At 33.8% G+C, this 12321-nt stretch overlaps 1 protein-coding gene across 1 annotated transcript in view; it reads left to right on the top strand.

Annotated features, from left to right (window-relative positions):
- The window catches only part of LOC125678499 (von Willebrand factor A domain-containing protein 3B-like), a 48371-nt gene that overhangs the window by 15670 nt on the left and 20380 nt on the right, over positions 1-12321 (top strand). Inside the window, exons 17-23 of the mRNA XM_048916994.2 lie at positions 128-256; positions 1843-1887; positions 3426-3474; positions 3700-3856; positions 4112-4233; positions 6006-6056; positions 6186-6639. Coding sequence (XP_048772951.2) covers positions 128-256; positions 1843-1887; positions 3426-3474; positions 3700-3856; positions 4112-4233; positions 6006-6056; positions 6186-6639 — 1007 coding nt within the window. The remainder of the gene's footprint in view (positions 1-127; positions 257-1842; positions 1888-3425; positions 3475-3699; positions 3857-4111; positions 4234-6005; positions 6057-6185; positions 6640-12321) is intronic.

Raw genomic sequence — 12321 nt, 5'->3', positions numbered from 1 at the left:
CCATTTTATGACAATCAGTATGAATTTTCTGATTTTTATGAGATATGTGTACATTTATTTTTCAATTATTTTTTTTGCATTTGGTAAAGCACTTTATGTTGATTTCATTCATTTGAAAAATATTTAGGTCACACTAAAACCAGCATGCTACGCACTTTGAACAGCAGTGGACGTTTTTCGCCCAATGAATGGCTTTTGCCAGAAACCAGAGCCTTGTTTGAAAAACAAGCTGAAAGACAGAAACAGTTGGCTATAGGTATGTCTTATATAATACTGTGTGAGCTATTCTAAATCTTGTTTAACATTTCATGACAATCCTCACAATGTCAGGAGTTTAGGCATCTCTTCAGCATTATAATTATAGAGAATCTTATTTGAAGATAAATGCTATGTCTTTCATATTTACTGCAGAGTAGCTATAAGTAAAGTGATTTGGATTATTTCGTATGAATTAATCTGACATTGTTGGGATCATATTTTTTTTCTTTTACAAAACATGGGTATCCTCAGTACTTCCATTTCACTTATCTGTCCTTTTCAGTTTTTATGCATCAGTATTAGTCATACCTTTATTACATGTACTATATATGTACAGGTTTTTTTTTTATACCTGTACATAGATATATGAAAATTCTTGTTAGATATTGCATGAAATTTAGTGTAACATTTATACAAAAGCATAAAATTGAGACTGCTTTAATATTTTCTATGAGATCTTAAGGTGTGGTCACATGATGTGATTTTTCTTTCAATTTTAATTCGACTTATCAAGGTAAATCAAATGAAGTCGCTTGGTGAGTTGGTCACACAATACGATTTTACATTCGATTTTCAGCTGACTTTGTCAGGAAATACAACAGGTGCTCCAATTGTATTCATTTCAATTGAAAGAAATTAGGTCGTGAATTTTTTAAAATATATATTTTTTTAATTTGCATAACATTTTATTTGATTTTACAACTATGATGTCATATATTTAGAGTTGACATAATTTGAATACATGATTTGCCAGTGGTATAGTCACGAAACATCTAACCATAAAGGGAAACAATAAGATGTTTTATTCCATCTTTGGCATTTAAAATTCTGAAAAGAGAAAGAACTAGGAGGAGACTTCATTTGGAATTAAATACTAAAAGAAACAAACTGGGTATACATGTACATGTATATGATTACAAACTCCAAGGTGTATGATGAAATGTATGCACAATACTTGTATATTTCATTAGGTTTTGCATTATACTGATTTGTAATGAGCATCAGACATAGTACACATTATATTACATGTACATTTATGTACTGATTTTGCAGACTGTTTTAATGTTCTAACACAACATTCTTTGAATTTTAATGAAACTGATGTCATAATTTTCATCAAAAAGGTCAATTGAAAATCAGACACCATCCAATTCTTGATCAACCTTTTAATTTTGTTTTCACGTTGGATGATCAAATGATACAATTTTGTTTTCATGTTGGATGGTCAAGCGATACAATTTTTGATATAGTTGAAAGCAAATCAGATGAGAAAACTGAAAGCAAACTCGTAAGAAAAATTGCATCGTGGGATCACACCTTTAGATTTGGATTATTCTTTTCTTTCTTTTTTCTCACGCTTGATGCATTGTTTTGTCTAGCTTTCAGTTCTGCTGGAATTGAACTTGTCCCCTTTTATACTCAACAAATGATATATTATAATGTACTCTCAACTATAAGACGCTTAATTGTGGTGCGAAAAAGTCAGAAGACTTCTGTTGTATATGTACAATGTACTGTACTAGTATTTGATTTATCTATAACACATTTTGCTTTTATTTACAATGTGGATATTTTTTGCTTTAGTTTTACAGAGATTCAATATGTCCCCTTATGTGGTGGATCCTAATGGTATACAATTCCATTCAGTTTGTTATCTGCTTTAACAATTAGCCATTAAGAAACCATACAATTTTACAAACACTATACCTATGTTGTTTGAAAAAAACTCAAATGTTAAGGAACCTGTAAGAGAACCTATTATGCATTGACACAGATTTCAAATAGCTTTTCACAATTGTATAACCCATTCAATCCTGTGCATTTTATAACAAATGCATAGCTATTGTGCTGCTAAAATTCAGTATTTCAAATTATACATGTATAATATATATCATAGTACCAATGCATTTTAGCAAGCACCCAAAGCTTTGCTGACAACATGCATATACAAAATACTGTAAACTTAATTTATATTAATTAAAACATTTCTTTTTTTTCCCCAAAAAAATATTAAGAAAGTCTCATGATAATTTAGTGAAAAGTTGAATTTGCAATCATCGTTATTCCTCAGTGTTTGTCCTCGTGTTTTCTAACAAGTGCATGAATGTAACAGATGTTGTAAAAAGTCATCGTTTGATTTCATTAACTCCATTGTGAAGTAGATTAATTTCTGTGGTGAGTGATTTAACTCTGCTAACAGTACTGTTAACTAGCAATGAAAGTGCTGTGATATATTAAATTTATAGTTCCCTGAAATGAGAACTTTGATACTATATGCAAAGCGGAAGGCCATATAGCTTGAGTTAATGGGAACTATAAACATGTTACCTCTAGAATTACCAGTTAAGAAATAAGTTTGTTATTTTGCCCAGCAATTCCAGGCGATAGTTGATAGTGATGAATTTCAATCATTGAGAATTTCCTGCAATTTGCATCTGAATCAGTTCGGAGGTATTTCATTGTTACCAGGCAAATAAAAACATGCATAGAATAAAGCACTTTTAGTGTTTTGAAATTTGCAATATTCGATTTTTCAAAGATTTGTTCATATAGAGAAAAATCTACTGATGTATTTATCATAATTAACTCCATGAGTAATCCAATCTGATTTTGTACCGAACATTTTAATAAATCAACGTCTGTGGCTGTGGGGATCAATGTTCATCAGCTGAACTTTTCATTAGACTTCCTTAATAATAAAATTTCCCCCAAAGATGAACATTTTAAGGGTCTGTTACAATTTATGACATGTTTATTTTGTTTTCTTTGTAAACCAGTATATATGTTACATGTTCTGTAAATCTGTGCACTAGCTGTTTAAAAGAAATCTAGAACAGCTAGAGGTCAGTGATAGGATGCAAAGTTTTGAAATAATATATGTACTATCAAATTAAACAACTGCTAGCTACTTTTGTACCTCCAGCAATCCTACAGCATTAAATTTGCTCTGTATTTATGCAATGTCCATTAAAGTTTATCAGTGTACTGAAAGTTTTATAAAAAGAGTAATTGGTCTAGTTTTCAGTTCAAATTTAATTACTATAGCATGATAGATTGTCATATAATTATAGATCTCATCTTATTATATTTTTTTACTGGTACATACATGTATATATATTTTGTGTTCTGCAGTACTAGTATATAAATTGACAACCTTTAATTTTCAGAGGCAGAAGGAAATGAGGGTAGAAAATTAAAGAAGAAGAAAGTTTTAAGGTACCCAAATATACAATGTACTTGTATTATTTAGTATTCCATAGATTGCTGCACTTGATTTTATGAAAATATATTTAGGGCATTGATACATGCTACACCAACACTATATGGTAATTAGCTGTAGACCATGTCAAAACCTACAGTACTGTACGTAGAGGTGCATCTCTAAAACAAAGGCAGTCTCTACACATACATGTATTGTAAATATGTCATTTGATTATGCAGGTCCAAGGAAATGTCATCCAAAATGTGGCTCAGCAAAAACGGACTTGTTGCCAAGAAGATGACCATTCTTGATGCCCTTTCTCCTACCATGATCCCCCACAAAACCAAATATGTTCCTATACTGGATAAGCATATAGTGGCCAAAGTTTTTGATGAAGTATGTTGATATCATTATTCATTAATTACCAATTGTGCAAAAATTAGCAAATATATGTAATTGTGTATTTGTTATTGTTTTCATAGTGCACTAATCAAAGTAGAAGTGATATAAAGTTAAGCCTCCTTGATGTGGCCATTTTTAGTTTCAGACATGATCATCAGAATGTATGATGCCTCCAGATAACTAAATCACATTTGTTTGAGAAATAATAACACCCTCAGTTTCCTTTATATGCCTTTATGCTTTTTGTAGATTTTACCTGTTGCCCATGTGTCCAGCAGGGCCAAACACCAGATAACCCTGGTCAACCCTGTAGCAGTGGATCTGATAGGCTACAAACATAAAGTACAGAAATGTATAGACCAGTATAAAGCGTAAGTGTATGGCGTCTGTAACCTTTAACCCTAAAAATGCTCTTAATGAATATCCATATTAAATAAATGTTAAGTTTTAGGTAACCTGAGTAAACTCAGGTGACCTATTGCAATTGGTTTTCGTCCGTCGTCGTACGTTGTCCGTCGTGCGTTAACAATTGAACATTTTTAACTTCTTCTTGATAACTGCTATTCCAATTCATTTCAAATTCGGTATGAAGCATCATTGGGACAAGGGGGCATAAATTGTAAATTTCAGGACTCCAGCATCCCTGGGGCACTAGGGGCGGGGAAAAAACTGCTCAAAATTGACCAATTTTCAAAAATCTTCTTCTCAAGAACCACACACGTGTAAGAAAAACTAAATGCATGGTGATGTAGAGCAGGAAGGCCTCTACCAAAATTGTAAATTTCATGATCCCCAGGGTAGGGGTTCTGATCCCAGGGTTGGGCCAAACCTGTTATCAAATGTGTAAACAATAGACATTTTTAACTTCTTCTTGATAACTATCATTCCAATTCTTTTCAAATCTGGTATGAAACATATTTGGAACAAGGAGAACATAAATTGTAAATTTTAGGACTTCTGCACCCCTGGGGCCTTAGGGGTGGGGCAAAAACTGCCTAAAATTGACCAATTTTCAAAAATCTTCCTCTCTATAACTGCACACGTGTAAGAAAAACTAAATGCATAGTGATGTAGAGCAGGAAGGCCTCTACTACAATTGTAAATTTCATGATCCCCAGGGTAGGGGTTCTGACCGCAGAGCGGGGCCAAACTTGTTATATAGACTAGTGTTTATGTGTAAAACACTTAAATAACATCTTTTGTGCTATTGATACTAAATTGAAAGTAAATAGATATTTAGAAAGAGCAGGTAGTCCTTTATCAAAATTGTAAATTTGATGGTCCCAGGGGTAGGCGTTTTGGTTTGGGGGTGGGGCCAAAATGGTCAGTTATCAAATGTGTAAACAATAGACATGTTTAACTTCTTGATAACTATCATTCCAATTCTTTTCAAATCTGGTATGAAACATATTTGGAACAAGGAGAACATAAATTGTAAATTTCAGGACTCCTGCATCCCTGGGGCACTAGGGGTGGGGTAAAAACTGCCCAAAATTGACCAATTTTCAAAAATCTTCTTTAATTCTGCACACGTATAAGAAAAACTAAATGCATAGTGATGTAGAGCAGGAAGGCCTCTACCAAAATTGTAAATTTCATGATCCCCAGGGCGGGGCCAAACTTGTTAATATTTAGTGTTTATGTGTAAAACACTTGAATAACATCTTCTTTAGTGCTATTTATACTAAATTGAAACTAAATGGATAGAGCAGGTAGTCTTTTACCAAAATTGTAAATTTGATGATCCCCAGCGTAAGGGTTCTGACCTCAGGGTAGGGCCAAACTTAGTATGTAGTATTTATGTGTAAGTTTGCTGATACTGTATAAAATCTAAATGCATACTTGCAGATGTTTTAATGTTAATACACCTATTAATTAAAGCCTTTCATCAGTGTATGCACTTTTGAGGGCAGTGAAGTTTTAAGAACACATCTTGTTTTATACTGTTGCTGAACATTAGAATTTAGCTTAGATATTCAGAACAGGAAAAAAATTTCTAGATTTCATAGCCCATGGAAGTAGTGATACTTTTTCACTAGTATTCAGGTGACCGATAAGGCCTGTGGGCCTCTTGTTTAACATAGATTATATAAACTAAATTGCTATTGTTCTTTTTGAGTAATGTCTTCTTTTCATTGAACAGGAGATTGAATCGTATTGTGTGGAATGCACTGCCAGAAACTGCAAAAGCTGAGTAAGTAAACTGTACATATCATTGTGACAAGTGACCATTAACTCATTCATGATGTTATTTCATTCCAACAGCATCCTAGAGCATATTGGAGGTAATCAACCAATCTTTACCAACAAGTAACTCTTTCAGATTTGATTCGATGGAGCCTGTTTCATTTGAAGACAACAGACTAAAGTTGATGAGAGCCTTAGATAATGCAGGCTGGCCAATCAGAGAGCGAGACATATTACTACTTGAAAAAGAAATAGAAAGAGGAGAGAAATACAAAGAACAGGCGGAGGACTTACGGCGAGCCTCTGATCCCAACAGACAGGAGAGTTTCGATGACCTGATGAGGAATCGCAGTCCACTGAGCAGCAGGAGTTCTTCATCCAGGAGCAGCAGAAGCAGCAGTAGACACAGCAGTAGAAGCAGCAGAAGCAGACGCTCCCGCAGTGAGAGTCCGAGAAGTCCTAGGAGCAGGACTCCAAGTAGAAGTCCTAGTCCATCTAGAAGTAATAAGGATGAGGATTACCTTAATGTTTATGATGACAAAGCTAGCATTGTGTCCAGTTTGACTGCAAATTCTAACCCCGATGAAGAGGTCAGTCCTAAATAATGTAGCATGCATCCCTTAGTGACTATTCATATTAAGTGCATGGAATACATATATACCATATACATGTACAAATATTATATGTATGTTTATAATAGCATGGGCTTCTGCTATGATGTGTATAATTAGCAGCTAAATTGTTACTGCATTACGTAGTTTGATAATCAACTGTTGTATTGATGCCTTTGAAGCAAGGTATAAAAGTAGACCTATTTTAATGTATTACTAGATTATACAGCTCAATTTGCTCAAGTGATGTGCATTGTCAAGTATATCTCCGGTCGCTCATCTCATAAATTTCTAATGTATCATCTTTTTTTTTTTGTGTTTCTAAATGCATTTTCAGAATGTCAGAACAATTTTCACAGGATGATATTCAGTGTTTTTATACCCTTTAACTGAATAATTAATGATGCCATTTTAATATCAATCAACATCCATGTGAGTGATCCATTAGGAATCCTTCCAGATATGATCAAAAGATAATTCATATTGACCTAAGCAATCAGTGATTTACCAATTTCTTTTGAAATTCAAATCAAAAACAATTTTGAACGTTTTCTAATACATGTATAGAATATAATGTATTGATCGATACATCTTTTGTGTCCACTATTACCTAGTAGAAAGTCTTTTTATTATAAGCCTTTTTTTATTTTTTATTTATATTTTAATTGTGAAATGGATTAAATATAAAGTACTAGTTTGAATTTATTACTATTATGCAGATATATATATATATATGAGTAGAATTGTAGAGATTTTACTGCTATAGATTATTCTTTATAACATATGTATGTATTAGCATCTATATGAACTTATATCAGAACATGCATATGTGGAGCATGCCCAGTAGAACTGAATGCACTAGTCGCTTTCACTACTTGAACAGTATTATGTTTACCCAAGAGCTCACCGCTGTGGAATGATTTTCCACTAGATATCTATATATATATTTTATGCATAATGTCCTGTATCTTTGCAAGCAATGTTCTGGTAATACATGCAAATTTTATGCGTTTGCAAATTGAATATTTGCATACTTTGCACATGTTGACTGTGATAAATGTTGTTATAATGTTTTGATAACAATTTTTCTGTCTTTTACTTACATGTATGCATATATAAATGTACAACATACATCTATAGATTTACTATTATTGTTTCTGTATATTTTTGATAACTTAGATTTTCCAGACTTTTCTATTTTAGATTGATAGATTTTTCTTTTATACATAGAAATGAGAGCGTTATGAGAAATATTTACATGTTGGTAGTGTACATTTGAGGTTTTTAAATGTTAGCTTTCATTGTTGTTGACTATATGATAAAATACAAGCTGATGTAGATGTTTCTATTTGCACAGTGGTGGAATAAAAATCATGACAATCCATTTCATAGTATCTATGATCTAACTGTCCCTAATAGGGAGTGTTTTAAGTTTAGTAAAAATTGTTTTCAAATTATGTTATGCCCATGCAACTGTATTTGAAGTGGCTCATTACACCAAAAGTTTATTTAATGGCTCGTTAAAATACCTCTTATGAAATATTATTTCACCTTCGAAAGAGTGATACAAGATCTCAATTATATTATATGAAATTTTTGTGATTTTTTTCTGGAGTGATAAAAAAGGTGTTTTGTTTGCAAATAAAAAAAATGTTTATATTTGATGCATGATATGAATATCTAATAATTAAAACATGCCTAAAAGACTCAGATAGACATTCTATCCTTCTAAATAGAAAAATAGTTATGAATATTTAAAGTGCTATTAATAATTTTTAAATTTAAGGCTAAAATAGTTTAATGAGAAATTGAAATGAAATCAGCCAAAATTCAGACATTGCCTGATCAGAATTATAATAAAGTAGTCATAGAGAACATTGTATAATCACATAACTACATTCCCTTTATGTAAAATGGTTTAAAAATTAAAAGGAATGAAAAGTGCATAAAATTAGCTACAAAATGATTATTTTAATAATTTCTATCAATTTTGATATGGATTGGTACTTTTTTCTGTGGTTTGATTCAAATCTAAAAAATATTGATATTTCTGAAATATGGTGTTCTTTTTGAAATATATTTGTCTAATACATGTATATATCTTTTTTCCAAATGACATTTCTTGAAGATTTTAGTCATAGATTTAAAAAATATTAGCAAAAAAGAGTTTCATTGATATCTTTTTAAATTAAAAACTTAGAACATTTACATGAATATTCTCTGCAGGTCTTATTAGATATTTATATCATGCATCAAATGAAAGCAAAGTCTGGATTTTAAAATATCTTATTTGCAAGCAAAACACCTTTTTCATCATTCCAGGTAAAAATCATATAAAATGATTGAGAGCTTGTATCACTCTTTTGATGGTGATCAATGAGCCATTAGATAAAAGTTTTACGCATGCTAGAGTAACTCTGGATTTCCACCAACACTTTCAACTCATATATTTCAAAAAGCTTTGCAATTTTGCTAATGATAGTTTTTAGCTCACCTGAGCGAAAAGTTTAAGTGAGCTTTTCTGATCGCCTGTTGTCCGTCCGTGTGTCTGTAAACTTTTTACATTTTCGACTTCTTCTCCAGAACCACTGGGCCAATTTCAACCAAACTTGGCCAAAAACATTCTTGGGTGAAAGGCTTTGAAGTTTGTTCAAATCAAGGGCCATGTCCCTTTCAAAGGGGAGATAATCACAAAAATGCAAAAATAGGGTGGGGTCATTTAAAAATCTCAAGAACCACTGGGCCAGAAGAGCTGAAATTTACATGAAAGCTTCCTGACATAGTGCAGATTCAAATTTGTTAAAATCATGGCCCCCGGGGGTTGGATGGGGCCACAATAGGGGATCAAACTTTTACATACAAATAAAGGAAAAATCTTTAAAAATCTTCTTCTCAAGAACCACTGAGCCAGAAAAGCTGATATTTATATGAAAGCTTCCTGATATAGTACAGATTCAAGTTTGTTAAAATCATGGCCCCCGGGGGTTGGATGGAGCCACAATAGGGGATCAAAGTTTTACATACAAATATATAGGAAAAATTTTCTCAAGAACCACTGAGCCAGAAAAGCTGATATTTACATGAAAGCTTTCCTACATAGTGCAGATTCAAGTTTGTTCAAATCATGGGCCCCGGGGGTAGGATGGGGCCACAATTGGGGATCAAAATTTTGCATACAAAAATGTAGGGAAAATCTTTAAAAATCTTCTTCTCAAGAACCACTGAGCCAGAAAAGCTGAGATTTACATGAAAGCTTCCTAACATAGTGCAGATTTAAGTTTGTTCAAATCATGGCCCCCAGTTGTAAGATGGGGCCACAATTGGGGATCAAAGTTTTACATACAAATATATAGGGATAATCTTTAAAAATCTTCTTCTCAAGAACCACTGAGCCAGAAAGCTGATTTTAACATGAAAGCTTTCTGGCATAGTGCAGTTTTAAATTTGTTCAAATTATGCCCCCCCCCCACCCCCTTCACCCCGTTGTACGATGGGGCCACAAGGGGGATCAAAGTTTTACATACAAATATACATGTAGGGAAAATATTTAAAAATCTTCTCAAGAACCATTGGGCCAAAGAAGTTGACATTTACATGAAAGTTTTCTGACATAGTGTAAATTCAAGTTTGCAAAAATCATGGCTAAATACAAGTTTTGCAAAAATCATGGCCTCCAGGGGTAGGTTGGGGCCATAATAGGGACCAAGGTTTTACATGCAAATATATTTGGAAAGTCTTCAGACATGGGCCAAGGTGACTCAGGTGAGTGATGTGGCCCATGGGCCTCTTGTTTAAAATGCAAAGTAGAATACATTAGTAATTGATTATTAGCTTTAATACCATTGTTGTTAATTCAAACTCGTTTTCATTGGGAAGGGGGGGGGGGGGTTAGAAAATTATGTTCCTTGAAACCGGGCTTTAAAAGTCACATATTATAAAATGCTTCTTGATATTGATAAATGACCATTTAATTTATCATAATACTTTACATGATTGAGTAAAAAATTATTAATCTTCATTTCTCACATGTTAAACTCACTTGCAATTGATAACAGAGTGAGCATTTTTGCTGTATTTTGATCTGTAAACATATCCCCCCCCCCCCCCCCCCCCCCGGTGAAACAACAAAAGTTTTGGTATAGATTTGCTAAATGACATTATATAATGCCTGCAAAAAAAAAATTGTGTTTCATAGGGAGATGTTTTAAAAACATTTTCCATTGATTCCTATAGTGAAATACGTGATTTTAACCCAAATTATATATATATATATATATATTATTACTACAGTAACTTGATCCGAAGAGTAGGATCACGTCGAGTTGACAGGCGAGGATCGTCAGATCACGCGAAGCATCGAGTTTGATCTGATGATCCGCGCCTGTCAACGAAAAAAACTTTTTTAAAAAAAATACCAAAAGGTAGGCGGCGAAACAATACTATCGTTCGCAGTTCTTTTAGTGTATAATGAGCCACCTTAAGAAATGCGGCGGAATTATTGCGAACAATAATTGAATTGATGATATCTTAAAATAATTAGAAATATCTTCAATTATTTGAGTTTTGTTAATTTGGCGCTCCATAAAGTTCGAATATTTTCTGTTTACTTCAGTTTTGCCGTTATATCGCCAAAAGTCGTAAATGTATATACGAAATTAATTAGCTGTATGATGCAGACACCCAAAAACATTGCCTTTGCATGGCTAGTGGTGCAAAGGCATGCTTTTCATCTAAAGTTGGGTACCGTGCTATAATTCGGTACTTGTATTAAAAGGTAAAACAGGCAAGGAAATACACGGCGAGTTAGCCGATGTTTATGAGTCTTCTGCACCACCTTATGCTCAAGCTAAATTCTAGTTAGGGGAATTCAAATGCGGTAGAACGTCTATAGAAGATGAAGCCAGGTATGGACGTCCACTGGATGCCACCGATGAAGAAATGTGTAAGAAAGTTCGAGATATGGTATACTTTGTTAGGCGAATACATGTGGAAGAAATAGCGCAGGCATTAGGCATTTCACATGGTAGCATTTCAACAATCTTACATGATCGTTTAGGTATGCGCAAGCTAACAGCCCGTTGGGTCCCCAAATCCCTTAGCGAGGAGCAAATGGCAACCAGAGCATCAGTATGCCGCGCCATGTTGAAGCGTTTTAGGTCAAAAGATGATTTTCTTTTGCGTCTGGTGACTGTAGATGAGACTTGGGTTCATTATTATGAACCAGAGAATAAAGTTCAGAGTCGTCAGTGGGTAGGCCCTGGGTCTCCAAGGCCAAAGAAGTTAAAGACGCAACCATCTGCTGGCAAAGTGATGGCCATAGCATTTCGGGACGCAAAAGGCGTTATTATGTTGGACTTTTTACCCGAGAGAAGTACAAGAACTGGAGTGTACTATGCAAATTTGCTAGACCAGCTGAGAAACGCCACCCGTGAAAAATGCCTAGGTAAACTCTCTATAGGTATTTTGCTGCAACAGGACTACGCGAGAGTCCACACTTGCAAAGTTACAATGGATGCTGTAGAGCGAAACGGGTATGAATTAATATCACATCCTGCCTATTCGCCTGACCTAGTTCCTAGCTACTTCTTCCTATTCCCAAACTTGGAAAAGATATCCGTGGACGTCATTTCCGGTCTGACGAAGAAGTTGTGACGGCAGTTG

The sequence above is a fragment of the Ostrea edulis genome, chromosome 2, assembly GCF_947568905.1.
Source record: "Ostrea edulis chromosome 2, xbOstEdul1.1, whole genome shotgun sequence".
NCBI lineage: Eukaryota > Metazoa > Mollusca > Bivalvia > Ostreida > Ostreidae > Ostrea > Ostrea edulis.
The sequence above is the reverse complement of the archived record's forward strand: the minus strand, read 5'-3'. Positions and strand labels throughout refer to the sequence as shown.